The sequence below is a fragment of the Microcebus murinus genome, chromosome 29 (genome assembly GCF_040939455.1).
Source record: "Microcebus murinus isolate Inina chromosome 29, M.murinus_Inina_mat1.0, whole genome shotgun sequence".
NCBI classification, from domain to species: Eukaryota; Metazoa; Chordata; class Mammalia; order Primates; family Cheirogaleidae; genus Microcebus; species Microcebus murinus.
Window position 1 is genome coordinate 14,014,034 of NC_134132.1, and position 16,114 is coordinate 14,030,147.

The 16,114-nt window shown below is 46.6% G+C and overlaps 1 protein-coding gene across 3 annotated transcripts; it reads left to right on the forward strand.

The window, feature by feature from the left end:
* The first annotated feature begins 396 nt into the window (after positions 1 to 396).
* LOC109730320 (placenta-specific gene 8 protein-like) lies at positions 397 to 15,687 on the forward strand. Of its 3 annotated transcripts, none has more exons than XM_075998645.1 (5): positions 397 to 493; positions 4,515 to 4,643; positions 8,363 to 8,487; positions 13,767 to 13,881; positions 15,427 to 15,687. In XM_075998645.1, the coding sequence occupies exons 2-4, from the start codon at positions 4,544 to 4,546 to the stop codon at positions 13,869 to 13,871; spliced, it is 330 nt and encodes a 109-aa protein (XP_075854760.1). In that variant the 5' UTR covers positions 397 to 493; positions 4,515 to 4,543; the 3' UTR covers positions 13,872 to 13,881; positions 15,427 to 15,687. The 3 variants fall into 3 exon arrangements, with proteins under 3 accessions (XP_075854760.1, XP_075854761.1, XP_075854759.1); XM_075998646.1 differs by lacking the exon at positions 397 to 493 and adding an exon at positions 563 to 1,439; XM_075998644.1 differs by lacking the exon at positions 397 to 493 and adding an exon at positions 2,772 to 2,905.
* Positions 15,688 to 16,114: the final 427 nt, after the last annotated feature.

Genomic DNA, 16,114 nt, shown 5'->3' on the forward strand with positions numbered 1-16,114 from the left:
ACAGTGCTTATAAAGTGTGGTGCTATTTCCTTCCCCGATAACAAATTTTTATTTATCTTTATTATTTGTTAACTTATTTGTTATCTCATTATTTGTTAACTTATTTGTAAACTTATTATTTGTTAATTTATTATTTGTTAACTTATTATTTGTTAACTTATCTGTTAACTTATTTGTTAACTTATCTGTTAACTTTTTCATTTCTATGAAAAAAAAATATTTTTCCTATTTATGGGCTATTAAGAAGTCATTATATATAGGCTACATCGCATTATTTTATTATATTATTCAGTTCACCTGAGTAATTTTTTGGCTAGTGTGGCATTGTATTATTCCATAAACAGGGTGACGTTGAAATGTCTTGAGACACTTTTTGCTTAACATCCTGTCACTTGCATCAGAAGGAATCGTAACTGCTGCAACCGTCGGCGGTGGACCAGGCTGGAAATTCTAGAATCATCTTTGGTGATTTTCCATTGAGGAGATCCATGGGGCAAGTCTACACATTCTACTTCTTCAATTTCTTTTCACTCTGGTTCCCCTTTTTTTTTTTGAGACAGAGTCTCACTCTGTTGCCCAGGCTAGAGTGAGTGCCGTGGCGTCAGCCTCGCTCACAGCAACCTCCAACTCCTGGCCTCAAGCTGGCCTCCTGCCTCAGCCTCCTCCCGAGTAGCTGGGACTACAGGCATTCGCCACCACGCCCGGCTGATATTTTTCTATATAGTTTTAGTTGTCCAGCTAATTTCTTTCTATTTATAGTAGAGACGGGGGTCTCGCTCTTGCTCAGGCTGGTTTCGGACTCCTGGCCTCCAGCGATCCTCCCGCCTCGGCCTCCCAGAGTGCTGGGGTGACAGGCGTGAGCCACCGCGCCCGGCCAGCAATGGCAGTATTAAGAGATGAACCCATAGCTTGAAGCCTGGAGCAAGGGGGTAACTCCTGACTTATTTTAGTGCCTCTCTGGGCCTCATCATTGGAAAGGGCTCACATTCCTCGGACGAAAGTTCTTTTCTTCCCTCCTCAATATATATACAATGGTTATGACTTGCACGGTGGTCTTTTTTGAAATCAGGTGGCATTTTGTTACGGTGACATTGAGTTTTCTATTCAATGGTGCGTGTGAATGCTCACAAACTGGGCAAATGTCTTTGAGAATCGAGTGGGCACTAAAGTGTCCCTTTTGCATGAATGTCCCAGTGACAATTCCCTCTGTAGGTGACAGACCAGGAAGAACATAAAACAGGCTTTTAGTGACCTGAGTCATTTGAATTTTATGTTCGAACATCGTGCTCTTTCATGACTTGTTAGGGTCACACTGATAGGAGTGAGGGACATTTTGATCTCTGTTGGACTCACAGGTATTTAGCCGGGAATCGGGACACATCTGAGATGTTTATATTGATCTATAACGTGGCGTCTGTGGCTGTCAGTTTCGTGATTCAGTAAGTGACTCATTTCTTCTCTCGTTCCTCCACCCGGTCCCTAACAAAATCCATTCTCTCAGCCGGGCGCGGTGGCTCACGCCTGTCATCCCAGCTCTCTGGGAGGCCGAGGCAGGAGGATCGCTCGAGGTCAGCAGTTCAAGGCCAGCCTGAGCAAGAGCGAGACCCCTGTCTCTATTAAAAAAATAGCAAGAAATGAATTGGCCAACTAAAAATGCATAGAAAAAGTAATTAGTCCGGCATGGTGGCGCATGCCTGTAGTCCCAGCTACTCGGGAGGAGGCTGAGGCAGGAGGATCGCTTGAGGCCAGGAGTTGGAGGTTGCTGTGAGCGAGGCTGACACCACGGCACTCACTCTAGCCTGGGCGACAGAGTGAGACTCTGTCTCGAAAAAAAAAAAAAAAAAAAAAAAAACAGTGGACAAATTTGGTTGATCGTATTGTGAGAAGCCGTAGAGGCCAAGCCGGGAGGGGTGAGAGGGGAGAGCAGTCTTCCCCTGGAGCCACCCGTGCCTGATGCCAGTTTCCTAAATCTCAGGACTGAGGTGGAGAAGGAGGTTAATACAATAATTTCGGGCACCAGAGAGGCTAGCGATGGCAGAAAGACAACGGACACGTCCAAGAACCCGATTTATCTAATCTGTCCTTTATCGCTCCCCCCAACCCCAAATTAAATGTTTCTATGAGCACATGGCGCCTTTAATGTCTTTTTTTATTTATTTTTCTCTATATTTTTAGTTGTGCAATTAATTTCTTTCTATTTTTAGTAGAGATGGAGGTCTCGCTCTTGCTCAGGCTGGTTTTGAACTCCTGACCTCGAGCGATCCTCCCGCCTCGGCCTCCCAGGGTGCTAGGATGACAGGCGTGAGCCACCGCACCTGATTGGAACCACGCTTTATTTTTTAATTTTTTTTTTTTTTTGAGACACAGTCTCGCTTTGTCGCCCAGGCTAGAGTGAGTGTCGTGGCGTCAGCCTCGCTCACAGCAACCTCCAACTCCTGGCCTCAAGCGATCCTCCTGCCTCAGCCTCCTCCCGAGTAGCTGGGACTACAGGCATGCGCCATCATGCCCGGCTAATTATTTTTTCTATGCATTTTTAGTTGGCCAATTAATTTTTTTCTATTTATAGTAGAGACGGGGTCTCGCTCTTGCTCAGGCTGGTCTCGAACTCCTGACCTCGGGCGATCCTCCCGCCTCGGCCTCCCAGAGAGCTAGGATGACAGGCGTGAGCCTCTGCGCCCGGCCAGGATCCCTCTTCAACGCCTCACAATGGAGGCCGTGGGTGCAGGAAGGACGGCAGGGGAGGCTGAGGCGGCCGCCTATTGTGACACAGGGACACCCGCGTCCTAGGAGACCCGGGTTCCAGGGCCCAGTCGGGCTCTGGGGGAGAATGAGGACGGAGGCTGCGGAGAGGAGCAGGGTCTGAAGGGGTCTGGGCGGAGGAGGCTGCAGCAGGTGCCAACCACGGGTAGGCGACTCGCCCCTGTCACCCCCAGTCCACGAAGGACAGACGAGGCGCTCTGTCCCCAGCCTCGGCCTCACGCTGCTCAGGAAAAGCACGGCCTCCTGTGTTGGCCTTATTTAATTTCTTTTCTTTTCCTTTTTTTCTTTTTTTATTCTTTTTTAAATTTTTATTCTTTTATTTTATTCTTTATTTTATTCTTTTATTTTATTCTTTATTTATTCTTTTATTTTATTTTATTCTTTTCTTATTCTTTTTTTTAATTTTATTTTCACATTTTTTTCTTTTTGCCAAAAGTTAGCCAGCACCATTGTTGCCTAGTTTTCTTTTTTTGTTGTTGTTTTTTGAGACAGAGTCTCGCTCTGTTGCCCGGGCTAGAGTGAGTGCCGTGGCGTCAGCCTCGCTCACAGCAACCTCAGACTCCTGGCCTCAAGCGATCCTCCTGCCTCAGCCTCCTCCCGGGTAGCTGGGACGACAGGCATGCGCCACCACGCCCGGCTCATTTTTCTATTTTTAGTAGAGATGGGGGTCTCACTATGTTGTCCAGGCTGGTCTCGAACTCCTGGCCTCAAGCAATCCTCCTGCCTCAGCCTCCCAGAGTGCCAGGATTACAGGCATGAGCCACCTCGCCTGGCCTCCTTTTGTTATTTATATTTTTGAGATGAGTCTCGCTCTGTCACCCCAGCTAGCGTGCAGTGGCATTATCATAGCTCACAGCAACCTCCAACTCCTGGGCTCAAGCAATCCTCCTGCCTCAGCCTCCTCCCGAGTAGCTGGGACTACAGGTGCTAACCATGATGCCTGGCTACTTTTCCTATTTTTTTGTAGAGACGGGGTCTGGCTCTTGCTCAGGCTGGTCTGGAACTCCTGAGCTCAAGCGATCCTCCCGCCTCGGCCTCCCAAAGTGCTGGGATTATAGGCGTGAGCCACTGTGCCCGGCTTCACATATGACAATACCTGTTAAATGTAAAGGCATTTTAAACGGAAGATAGACATTGTTCAGGATGATTATCTTGGAAATAGCAAAAAATCATTTTACTGATGAAAAGTAAGAGTTGGTGAAAGAGGCAAAAAAATAAATAAATAAAAAACAATCCCAGAAACCTGAGAAACCCTTCCTTCATGTTTTTTTGTTTTTTGAGACAGAGTCTCACTCTTTGCCCGGGCTAGAGTGCTGTGGCGTCAGCCTCGCTCACAGCAACCTCCAACTCCTGGCCTCAAGCCATCCTCCTGCCTCAGCCTCCTCCCGAGTGGCTGGGACTACAGGCATGCGCCACCATGCCTGGCTGATTTTTTCTACATATTTTTAGTTGGCCGATTAATTTCTTTCTATTTTTAGTAGAGACGGGGTCTCACTCTTGCTTTGGCTGGTCTCGAACTCCTGACCTCGAGCGATCCTCCCTCCTCAGCCTCCCAGAGTGCTGGTATGACAGGCGTGAGCCTCCACTCCCGGCCTCCTTCATGATTTTAGCTCCCAAACAGGTGCATTAGTCTGAAAAGTTATGCTAAGTGGGTTGAGGCCGACCGCGCCAGCTCGGGAGAGTCGCGATCAAGTGTCTTTGCAGCTAGTTCAGTCGCAACCCGTGTAATCCTGTTCCGATTCTGTCTTTCACAGGCGTCGTCCTTCTGAACTCGGCCTGAGAAATGAGCGCGGTTTACTGCCAGCCGGGCTACGTGTCCCGGAGCGTGGCCCTGAGCGACTGGCAGTCCGCCCCTTGGGACTGCTGCGATGACATGAAGACTTGTAAGTCCGTGGCTTCATGCTTCGTTATCTCCTTGCCTGCAATAAAAAGCAGGCTACTGTCACAAAGAGAATCGTTATTTCTGGGCCGGGCGAGGTGGCTCACGCCTGTCATCCCAGCACGCTGGGAGGCCGAGGCGGGAGGATCGCTCGAGGTCAGGAGTTCGAGACCAGCCTGAGCAAGAGCGAGACCCCCCCCCCCCGTCTCTACTAAAAAAAATAGAAAAGAAATGAATTGGCCAACTAATACATATATATTAGAAAAATTAGCCGGGCGTGGTGGCGCACGCCTGTAGTCCCAGCTACTCGGGAGGCTGAGGCAGGAGGATCGCTTGAGCCCAGGAGTTGGAGGTTGCTGTGAGCGAGGCTGACGCCACGGCACTCACTCTAGCCTGGGCAACAGAGTGAGACTCTGTCTCAAAAAAATAATAATAATAATAAAAATTAAAAAGAAAATAAAATGGTTATTTCTGCTCTCGCTGAGTTCTGGGCTATTATCGCTAACCTGGAAGTCAAAAGCCGGAAACCCACGCGTGGATTTAGCCCTCAGATTTGTTTTGTTTGTCTTGAACGATAATGGAATCTCTGGATGCATTGCTTGTTTCCATTTTATAATGATAGGATACGTGCAAAAAATCAGATTTCATGCCAAAAAAATCTTGTTTTCCGATCTAGATTTAAAGCTTCTCTTGGAAACTTTTGGAAGATCTGCAAAGATGGGTCCCTCCTTCTCATGTGGCAGCAGTCAGCTGGCGTTGGATATATATTTTTTTTTCTTTGAGACAGAGTCTCCTTTTGTTGCCCGGGCTAGAGTGAGTGCCGTGGCGTCAGCCTCGCTCACAGCAGCCTCCAACTCCTGGGCTCAAGCGATCCTCCTGCCTCAGCCTCCTCCCGAGTAGCTGGGACTACAGGCATGCGCCACCACGCCTGGCTCATTTTGTCTATATATTTTTAGTTGGTCAATTAATTTATTTCTATTTTTAGTAGAGACGGGGTCTTGCTCTTGCTCAGGCTGGTCTCGAACTCCTGACCTCGAGCGATCCTCCCGCCTCGGCCTCCCAGAGTAGCGTTGTATATTATTAGCTAGATCCCACCGAAAGGAATATAGGCCCTGCAGTTTGACATACTGATACCTACCACTCACGGCTGTCTATTTCGGGTTGATTTCTAGTCTATTTCGGGTTGATTTCCAGTCTGTTTCGGGTTGATTTCCAGTCTGTTTCACTGGCTTATTTTCCCTGCCTGGCATTGGGTTCCTGGTTCTTGTCTGGCTCATCGCCTCCTTTTAGAACTTTCCCCTCTTCACTCACCCCATGCTCTTGGCGTGTTTTTCCGGTTTCTTTCCTATTCACTCCCTTCCCAGAGCTGAGTCTACCGCCTTCCTGTTTTCGATGAGATTCTTGTGACTCTCCTGTGATTGCTCTATTTCAAGAAGCCCTGCATTTTTTTTTCTTTTTTTCTTTTTTTCTTTTTTTTTTTTTTTGCGACAGAGTCTCACTCTGTCCCCCGGGCTAGAGTGAGTGCCGTGGCGTCAGCCTCGCTCACAGCAACCTCAGACTCCTGGCCTCAAGCTATCCTCCTGCCTCAGCCTCCTCCCGAGTAGCTGGGACTACAGGCATGCGCCACCACGCCCGGCTGATTTTTTCTATATTTATATTAATCGGCCAATTAATTTCTTTCTATTTTTTAGTAGAGACGGGGTCTCGCTCTTGCTCAGGCTGGCCTCGAACTCCTGACCTCGAGCGATCCTCCCGCCTCGGCCTCCCAGAGTGCTGGGATGACAGGCGTGAGCCACCGCGCCCGGCCGCGCTGCATTTTTTAAAAATTTTAATGACTTATAATCTTTTCATATTGTCAAACACACTTTTGCGGAGAAACATTTTCCTTATTTCAGGGTTCATTACCGAACCGGTCGGAAACACTCTCTGTGCGGATCTGACTCTGAATAACAGCCTCCTCCCTTCCCTTTTGTCCCAGGGAACTTTCTAGTTCCTTGGAAACTGCCTTCTGCTTAACACAATCAATAAAAAAAAAAAAAAAAAAAAAATATCTTTTTCTTTCTTTCTTTTTTTTTTAATGTAATACTGCTCTGGGTTTGTCAAAATAACAAGACTCTCTTTTTATATTTTTTTCTTTTTATTCCTTTTCTTTATTTTTTTTTTTCTGTTTTATTATTTTTTTTTAAGAACGTGTTCTGTAATAAAAAAGACTTTCTTATCTAGGGTACAGCTGTATCAAAGCTCCACCCAGAGCTTTTCAGAACAGGCCGGTACACAGAGGATATCTGAGAATAATTTCCTGTGGGTTGCCATCTTCTAAGGCTCTTTTTTCTTTTCTTTTTCTTTTTTTTTTTTTTGAGACAGAGTCTCACTCTGTCGCCCAGGCTAGAGTGAGTGCCGTGGCATCAGCCTCGCTCACAGCAACCTCCAACTCCTGGCCTCAAGCGATCCTCCTGCCTCAGCCTCCTCCCGAGTAGCTGGGACTACAGGCACGTGCCACCATGCCCAGCTAATTTTTTTCTATATATATCAGTTGGACAATTAATTTCTTTCTATTTTTTTAGTAGAGACGGGGTCTCGCTCTTGTTCAGCTGGTCTTGAACTCCTAATCTCAAGTGATCGTTCTGCCTCAACCTCCCCAGTAGCTGGGACTACAAGCAAACGCCACCACGCCCAGCTAATTTTTTTCTATATACTTTTAGTTGGCCAATTAATTTCTTTCTATTTTTAGTAGAGACAGGGTCTCGATCTTGCTCAGGCTGGTCTCCAACTCCTGACCTCGAGCGATCCTCCCGCCTCGGCCTCCCAGAGTGCTAGGATGACAGGCGTGAGCCACCGCGCCCGGCCAGGCCCTTTTTTCTTACACAAATCCTTTGAAGTGGAATGGCAGCAAGCGTTGCAAGCTTTGGATGCTAATGTCCCTTGACTTGTACTTGCTTTCATCTCCTAACGATGACAGGACTCTACTCTTTTCCCGAGTGCCCATCTAGAATCTGCTCCCTGCCGCCGCGCTCACTGTCGGCCCTGACGATTTCTCCAGTTCCTGGCCCTAAACACCCGCCCATTGTTCTCAGGGGTTTTCTTAGACTCGCTGGTGCCAGGAACTTCCTGTGCAAACATGACCCCAACGTCACGCCAGGGAGGGCAGGGAAGAGAGGCAGGCCGGGCGCAGTGGCTCTCATGCCTGTCATCCTAGCAGTCTGGGAGGCCGAGGCGGGAGGATCGCTTGAGGTCAGGAGTTCGAGACCAGCCTGAGCAAGAGCGAGATCCCGTCTCTACTATAAATAGAAAGAAATTAATTGGCCAACTAAAAATATATAGAAAAAATTAGCCGGGCATGGTGGCGCATGCCTGTAGTCCCAGCTGCTCGGGAGGAGGCTGAGGCAGGAGGATCGCTTGAGGCCAGGAGTTTGAGGTTGCTGTGAGCGAGGCTGACGCCACGGCACTCTAGCCTGGGCAACAGAGTGAGACCCTGTCTCAAAAAAAAAATTGGCAGGGTTGGAGCCTCCACCATGAAATCAGACCTGGTGTCATGACACGCAGAGTGTCCCCACCCTGAGGTTCTAGAAGGTTCCAGGAGGTTCTAGAAGCAAGAGTGGAGGAGCCAGGTGACAACCCGGCTTCCGCAGGATGTCCCCCAGGCCCCGTCCCAGGTGGCGCGTGTTAGGAGCGCGGGCTGGGGGTGAGGAGGGGGCGGGGCTAACTGCTGTGTCCCCATGCCAGGTCTGTGCGGGACGTTCTGCCCCTGTGTGCTGGCCGCCATGGTCGCCGAGGACCTGGACGAGTTCTGCCTGTGCGGGGGCAACCTGGCCATCCGGACCCTGTACCGCACCCGCTACGGCATCCCGGTGAGTCCCCGCCGCCACTCGCCACTCGCCCCCCGCCTCGCCCCGCTTCCTCCGTCCGTCTGTCATCTGTCTATCTGTCTGTCTATGTATCTATCGTCTACCTATCATCTATCTGTCTATCTATCATCTGTCTAGCTATCTGTCTATCTGTCTGTCTGTCATCTGTCCATCTATCTGTCTATCTGTCTGTCTGTCTATCATCTGTCTATCATCTGTCCATCTATCTATCTGTCTGTCTGTCTATCATCTGTCTATCATCTGTCCATCTATCTATCTGTCTGTCTGTCTATCATCTGTCTATCATCTGTCCATCTATCTATCTGTCTGTCTGTCTATCTATCATCTGTCTATCATCTGTCCATCTATCTATCTATCTGTCTGTCTGTCTATCTATCATCTATCTATCTATCTGTCTGTCTATCATCTGTCTATCTATCATCTGTCCATCTATCTATCTGTCTGTCTGTCTATCTATCATCTGTCTATCTATCTATCTGTCTATCTATCTATCTGTCTATCTATCATCTGTCTATCTATCTATCTATCATCTGTCTATCTATCATCTGTCTAGCTATCTGTCTATCTGTCTGTCTGTCTATCATCTGTCTATCATCTGTCCATCTATCTATCTATCTGTCTGTCTGTCTATCTGTCATCTATCTATCTATCTGTCTGTCTATCATCTGTCTATCTATCATCTGTCCATCTATCTATCTGTCTGTCTGTCTATCTATCATCTGTCTATCATCTGTCCATCTATCTATCTATCTGTCTGTCTGTCTATCTATCATCTGTCTATCTATCTATCTGTCTATCTATCATCTGTCGTCTATCTATCTATCATCTGTCTATCTATCATCTGTCTAGCTATCTGTCTATCTGTCTGTCTGTCTATCATCTGTCTATCATCTGTCCATCTATCTATCTATCTGTCTGTCTGTCTATCTATCATCTATCTGTCTATCTATCTGTCTGTCTATCATCTGTCTATCATCCTCTATCATCTATCTGTCATCTATCCATCTATCATCTATCTACCATCTGTCTATCAATCTGTCTATCTATCATCTATCTATTTATCTATCTATGTATTTATTTATCTACCTTTTTATTTATTTATCTGTCTATCCATCTATTTATCTATTCATCTATCTATTTATCTATCTATTTATTTATCCATCTATCCATCTATCTATCTATTTATCTATTTATCTATCTGTTTATCTATCTATCCATCTATTTATCTTTCTTTTTATCTATCTATTTATTTCTTTATCTATCTATTTATTTATCTATCCATCTATTTATCTATTTATTTATTTATTTATCTATCTATTTATCTATTTATTTATTTATCTATCTGTTTATCTATTTATCTATCTATCTATTTATTTATTTTGCCCACGACCACTCTAAAGTTTTTCAGCCATCGACTTTGGAATATCTTAGTGATAAACTCTCTTACTGGCCGGGCGAGGTGGCTCACGCCTGTCATCCTAGCACTCTGGGAGGCCGAGGCGGGAGGATGGCTCAAGGTCAGGAGTTTGAGACCAGCCTGAGCAAGAGCGAGACCCCGCCTCTACTGAAAATAGAAAGAAATTAATTGGCCAACTAAAAATATATAGAAAAAATTAGCTACGCACAGTGACACCTGCCCGGAGTTCCAGCTACTTGGGAGGCCAAGGCGGGAGGCTCACTCAAGGTCGGGAGTTCGAGACCAGCCTGAGCAAGAGCGAGACCCCGTCTCTACTAAAAAAAAAATAGAAAGAAATTAATTGGACAACTAGAAATAGATAGAAAAAAATTAGCCGGGCATGGTGGCGCATGTGTGAAGTCCCAGCTCCTCGGAAGGCTGAGGCAGGAGGATGGATCCAGGTCAGGAGTTCGAGACTAGCCTGAGCAAGAGCGAGACCCCGTTTCCACTAAAAATAGAAAGAAATGAATTCGCCAACTAACATATATAGAAAAAATGAGCCGGGCGCGGTGGCGCATGCCTGTAGTCCCAGCTACTCGGGAGGAGGCTGAGGCAGGAGGATCGCTGGAGCCCAGGAGTTGGAGGTTGCTGTGAGCGAGGCTGACGCCACGGCACTCTTGCTCCTGCCCTGGACTTACTGCTCCCAGGGGACGAGACCAATCTATTAGCCTTCATAGGGCTCCACTCCCTCCCTGATAAAATGGCAGTACTGATGTCCCCTACCTGGAGTGGCAGCAAGAGTCACAACACAGAGCACACCGACGGTGCTTAGCGAGCACTAAGTGCCTGATAAATAACGATTATTAATGTGACTTTTGTCCTTCTCTCAGCGAGTGACTCACCTGGTTTCCCAGCCTCATGGCCCCTGCGAGGCTGCTGGGCTGCCTGACTTCTCAGCTCTGCCCGCTGCTCGCCTGCAGCCCACACTGCACTAACCGGCACAACGCCGCGTCTTTCCTTCATTTCTTTTCTGTTTTGTTTTTTGAGACAGAGTCTCGCTCTGTCGCCCAGGCTAGAGTGAGTGCCGTGGCGTCAGCCTCGCTCACAGCAACCTCCAACTCCTGGGCTCAAGCGATCCTCCTGCCTCAGCCTCCTCCAGAGTAGCTGGGACTACAGGCATGCGCCACCACGCCCGGCTCATTTTTTCTATATATATTAGTTGGCCAATTAATTTCTTTCTATTTATAGTAGAGACGGGGTCTCACTCTTGCTCAGGCTGGTCTCGAACTTGTGACCTCAAGCGATCCTCCCTCCTTGGCCTCCCAAAGTGCTGGGATTACAAGTGTAAGCCACCGTACCCGGCCTGGTTCTTAACACCTCCTGAAACCGACGGCCAAGTGTCACGTATACGCAGTTAGGGACACGAGGTGTGAGGGTGAGATTCTCAAGGTCATCCATGACCCAGAATGGTACAGAGCAAGGGCACAGAGCCGGCCTCTGGAGGTTGAGGCTCCAGGAACAACTCAGGAAATAACTGGCTTTATGGACTTCCAAGAAGTCAGTTGACAGTGTCACTTTCATCTGTCATGAGGAAGTTGTACCAAACAATACTTAAGGTCACTTCTGGGTCTAGAGTTCCACGGCACATGCGTTCCCTTGGGACAGATCCAGCAAGTGTATTTATGGACAGCGAGCCTCTGTTTTTCCTCTTTATTATTATTATTATCATTTTTCTTTTCTGAGACAGAGTCTCGCTGTGTTGCCCAGGCTAGAGTGAGTGCCGTGGCGTCAGCCTCGCTCACAACAGCCTTCAACTCCTGGGCTCAAGCGATCCTCCTGCCTCAGCCTCCCTCCCGAGTAGCTGGGACTACAGGCATGCGCCACCACACCCGGCTCATTTTTTCTATATATTTTTATTAGTTGGCCAATTAATTTCTTTCAATTTTTAGCAGAGACGGGGTCTCGCTCTTGCTCAGGCTGGTCTCGAACTCCTGACCTGGAGCGATCCTCCCGCCTCGGCCTCCCAGAGTGCTGGGATGACAGGTGTGAGCCACCTCGCCGGCCCCAGGATATTATTCTGACATGCAGCTGCTCATTTACCGCCAATGAGCTCCGTGTGTGGCCTGCGGATAATCTCCGCTTTATAGATACGACAGCCACGATCACAAGGGCTAAGGTCAGGACACGTAAAGGCTGAAATTTGGACTCAAGTTCATTCCGACTACCTCCAAATGTCTGTTTTTTTCCACTTCCCTGTCTCGCTTTCCTGAGTAGATGTGCATTCAGCAACCTGCCACCCTTCATTCATTCATTCATTCATTCATTCATTCACTCCCTCTGTGATTCCCCAAAAAGTGCTCAAAACAAGACTTCTTTGGGAATAGCTTGCAAACCGCTCAAGCACCAGCCCCCTTTAACCATAGGGAATCTGAGGACAGCATTTTTTTTTTTTTTTTGAGACAGAGTCTCACTCTGTCGCCCGGTCTAGAGTGAGTACCGTGGCGTCAGCCTCACTCACAGCAGCCTCCAACTCTTGGCCTCAAGCGATCCTCCTGCCTCAGCCTCCTCCCGAGTAGCTGGGACTACAGGCATGCACCACCACGCCCGGCTCATTTTTTCTGTATACATTTTTTTAGTTGGCCAATTAATTTCTTTCTATTTATAGTAGAGACAGGGTCTCGCTCTTGCTCAGGCTGGTTTTGAACTCTTGACCTTGATCGATCCTCCTGCCTCGGCCTCCCAGAGTGCTGGGATGACAGGCGTGAGCCACCGCGCCCGGCCAGGACAGCATCTTGTTTCGTTCGGGCACCCAACTCCTAAGAAGCTAATTGCAGTTGAGGTCCCTTGTGGACTTCCGCCTGGTGTCACCTGTAGTTCATCTCCTTCTATTTTGGAAGAAGAATGTTTTTTCTTGTCTCCATTCTCTCTCTGTATGCATAGACAATGAAACAGACTTAGAATCGGGGTGTGTTTTGTAAACTTTTCCTAGGTCTCTCAGCAAATAGTAGTGACATTTTATTCCCCCTAAAAATTAACTGAGGTAGGCCAGGCGTGGTGGCTCACACCTGTAAATAGCCTCACCACTCTGGGAGGCCGAGGCGGGAGGATCGCTTGATGTCAGGAGTTCGAGACCAGCCTGAGCAAGAGCGAGACCCCGTCTCTACTAAAAATAGAAAGAAATTAGCTGAACAACTAAAAATATATAGAAAAAATGACCCGGGCATGGTGGCACATGCCTGTAGTCCCAGCTACTCGGAGGAGGCTGAGGCAGGAGGATCGCTGGAGCCCAGGAGTTGGAGGTTGCTGTGAGTGAGGCTGACGCCACGGCACTCACTCTAGCCTGGGTAACAGAGTGATTTTTGCTGTCTCAAAAATAACTAAATAATCAATCAATCAATCAATCAATAAATGAAGGGGACCATTCTAGAACTGAGGAGAGAGGCTGGGGCCAAGGCTGTACCCCTCAGATCTACTGAAACTGCCTCCTCGTGTTAGGAAAGGGCACTGGCTTGAAAAAGAGAGGCCAGGGTCTGCCACCGATGGTTAAGTGACCTTCGCAAGTCATTTCATGTCACTGGGTCACCAGAAAAATGGCGATCATGTCACGGAATTGTCATGACAACAAACAAATGACGTGAAATGTGTATTGCATTTATTTTTTATTTTTTTAATTAAGTTTTTCTGTTTTTTTATTTTTCTTTAAAAAATCTTGATAATTCTTTTGATAATGATCTTGAGCTTAATTTCAGATGGATGAAATGTGTATTTTAAAGAGGTCTGCAACAACTACGCAAATGCAAGGACCGTGTGACTCTATTTATAAGTGACGTGTGGATCTGTTTTGTTTTTTGTTTTTTTTTAACAGGGATCTCTGTGCGGAGACTGGCTGTGGTGGACGTTTTGTTGTCCTTGTACCTTGTGTCAACTGAAGAGGGACGTCGAGATGAGGAAAGAACTGTGTGCTTTGTAAAAGGCGCTTGGTAAGTCGGTGAGCTTTCTTTGACGATCTACGAATATCACAATGAAGTTCTGAAAGACATCTTTTATTTTGTTTATTTATTTATATTGAGACTGAGTCTCACTCTGTCACCCTGGCTAGAGGGCCTTGGCTGTCAGCCTCGCTCACAGCAACCTCCAACTCCTGGGCTCAAGCGATCCTCCTGCCTCAGCCTCCTCCCGAGTAGCTGGGACTACAGGCATGCGCCACCACGCCCGGCTAATTTTTTCTGTATATGTTTATTAATTTTTTCTATTAATTTCTATTAGTTCTTTCAATTAATTCCATTCTATTTTTAGTAGACATGGGGTCTTGCTTTTGCTCAGGCTGGTTTCAAACTCCTGACCTTGAGCAATCCTCCTGCCTCGGCCTCCTAGAGTGCTGGGATGACAGGCGTGAGCCACCCGCCCGGCCTAATGACATTTCTGTCAAGGGCTGGGTTACCCGCTTGACTGGGAGTTTGATCCCAAACTAGCCCTTAGGGCCAGAGGTGGTGGCTCACGCCTGTCATCCTAGCACTCTGGGAGGCCGAGGCGGGAGGATCACTTGAGGTCAGGAGTTCGAAACCAGCCTAAGAGCGAGACCCCATCTCTACTAAAAATAGAGAGAAATTAATTGGCCAACTAAAATAGATAGAAACAAATGAGCCGGGCGTGGTGGCGCATGCCTGTAGTCCCAGCTACTCGGGAGGAGGCTGAGGCAGGAGGATCGCTTGAGCCCAGGAGTCTGAGGTTGCTGTGAGCGAGGCTGACGCCACGGCACTCACTCTAGCCTGAGCGACAGGGTGAGACTCTGTCTCAAAAAAAAAAAAAAAAAAAAAACCTAGCCTTTAGGATCGAGAATGTCACAGTTGTCTGGTCACATGATCCAGTCAATGTGGGATTGTTTTTGGTTCTCTGCTTTTGGGGGACTCTCAGCATATTTGAGGATTGATAACAGAAGTTAATTCTAGAAACCTACAGATCATTCCACAAGATCACGTCACCACCCAGCAATAGCGCCTGACGGGTTAAGAGGGACTTAATAAATATTTATGGATGAATAAATGAATGCAATTTGCAAGGAAGAAAGCAAAATGATCCTCTCTGGACTCTTCCTAATGCTCAAGAGTATTAGTACTGAGACATGGGCCATATTTTAAATATGTATCAGCTTATAAATATGTATCAGGGAGGTTTTAAATATGTATCAGCTTATAAATATGTATCGGGAAGGTTTTAAATATGTATCAGGTTATAAATATGTATCAGGGAGGTTTTAAATATGTATCAGGTTATAAATATGTATCAGGGAGGTTTTAAATATGTATAAGGTTATAAATATGTATCAGGGAGATTTTAAATATGTATCAGGTTTTCAGTTGGGTAGGGAGGGAATGGAAGTTCTCATACTTGGAACATAGTAATGTAAAAATGATGGAATTGATAAATCGTAATTTGTTCATTCAATCATTCATTCATTCATTCATTCATTTTCTCCTCCTCCTGTTCCCCCCCACCCATCCCCCTCCTTATTTTTATTTCCACAGCTCAAATTCACATTGTCGTCAAAAAGCTGGAATGAAATACCACGTCTATTAAATGCCATCTCATCTTACGTTTCAGAAACTAATTCAAACTAATCAAACGGCTTCAAGATATTTTTAATTCCTAGTTTCTTTAAAAAACAAAAAAAAACATTTAGTGCATGTATTAACAATCTCGGAAGTGTTAACATTTAACAGTAGCAAACAACCCATGGCATTTCCGTTGTGTATGCAATCAAATAAACTTTCTGCACACTGAAAAAATTGCATTCATTCTCCAGTGACCTTACAGGCTGTCTCTATAAGTGAATAACAGATAAGAACCAAAGGACGGTTATACAAACTGATATTATTATTTAGCGACTTTCTGGAATGTTCTTTTTAATGTTTTTATCAGTGAATGCAGGCTTGGTTGTGCTGGTCAACCCCAAAATACAAGTGTCTTTTTTTTTTTTTTTTTTGAGACAGAGTCTTGCTCTGTTGCCCGGGCTAGAGTGAGTGCCGTGGCGTCAGCCTCGCTCACAGCAACCTCAGACTCCTGGCCTCAAGCAATCCTCCTGCCTCAGCCTCCCAAGTAGCTGGGACTACAGGCGTGTCCCACCATGCCCGGCTAATATTTTCTATGTATGTTTTTAGTTGGCCAATTAATTTCTTTCTATTTTTTTAGTAGAGACGGGGTCTCGCTCTTGCT

Excerpts from the sequence above, each read along its gene's own strand:
- LOC109730320 (XM_075998645.1), top strand. The coding sequence starts at position 4,544 with ATGAGCGCGGTTTACTGCCAGCCGGGCTACGTGTCCCGGAGCGTGGCC. Across the intron at positions 4,644-8,362 it reads CTGCGATGACATGAAGACTT|GTCTGTGCGGGACGTTCTGC; the intron begins GTAAGTCCGTGG and ends TCCCCATGCCAG. Across the intron at positions 8,488-13,766 it reads GCACCCGCTACGGCATCCCG|GGATCTCTGTGCGGAGACTG; the intron begins GTGAGTCCCCGC and ends TTTTTTTAACAG.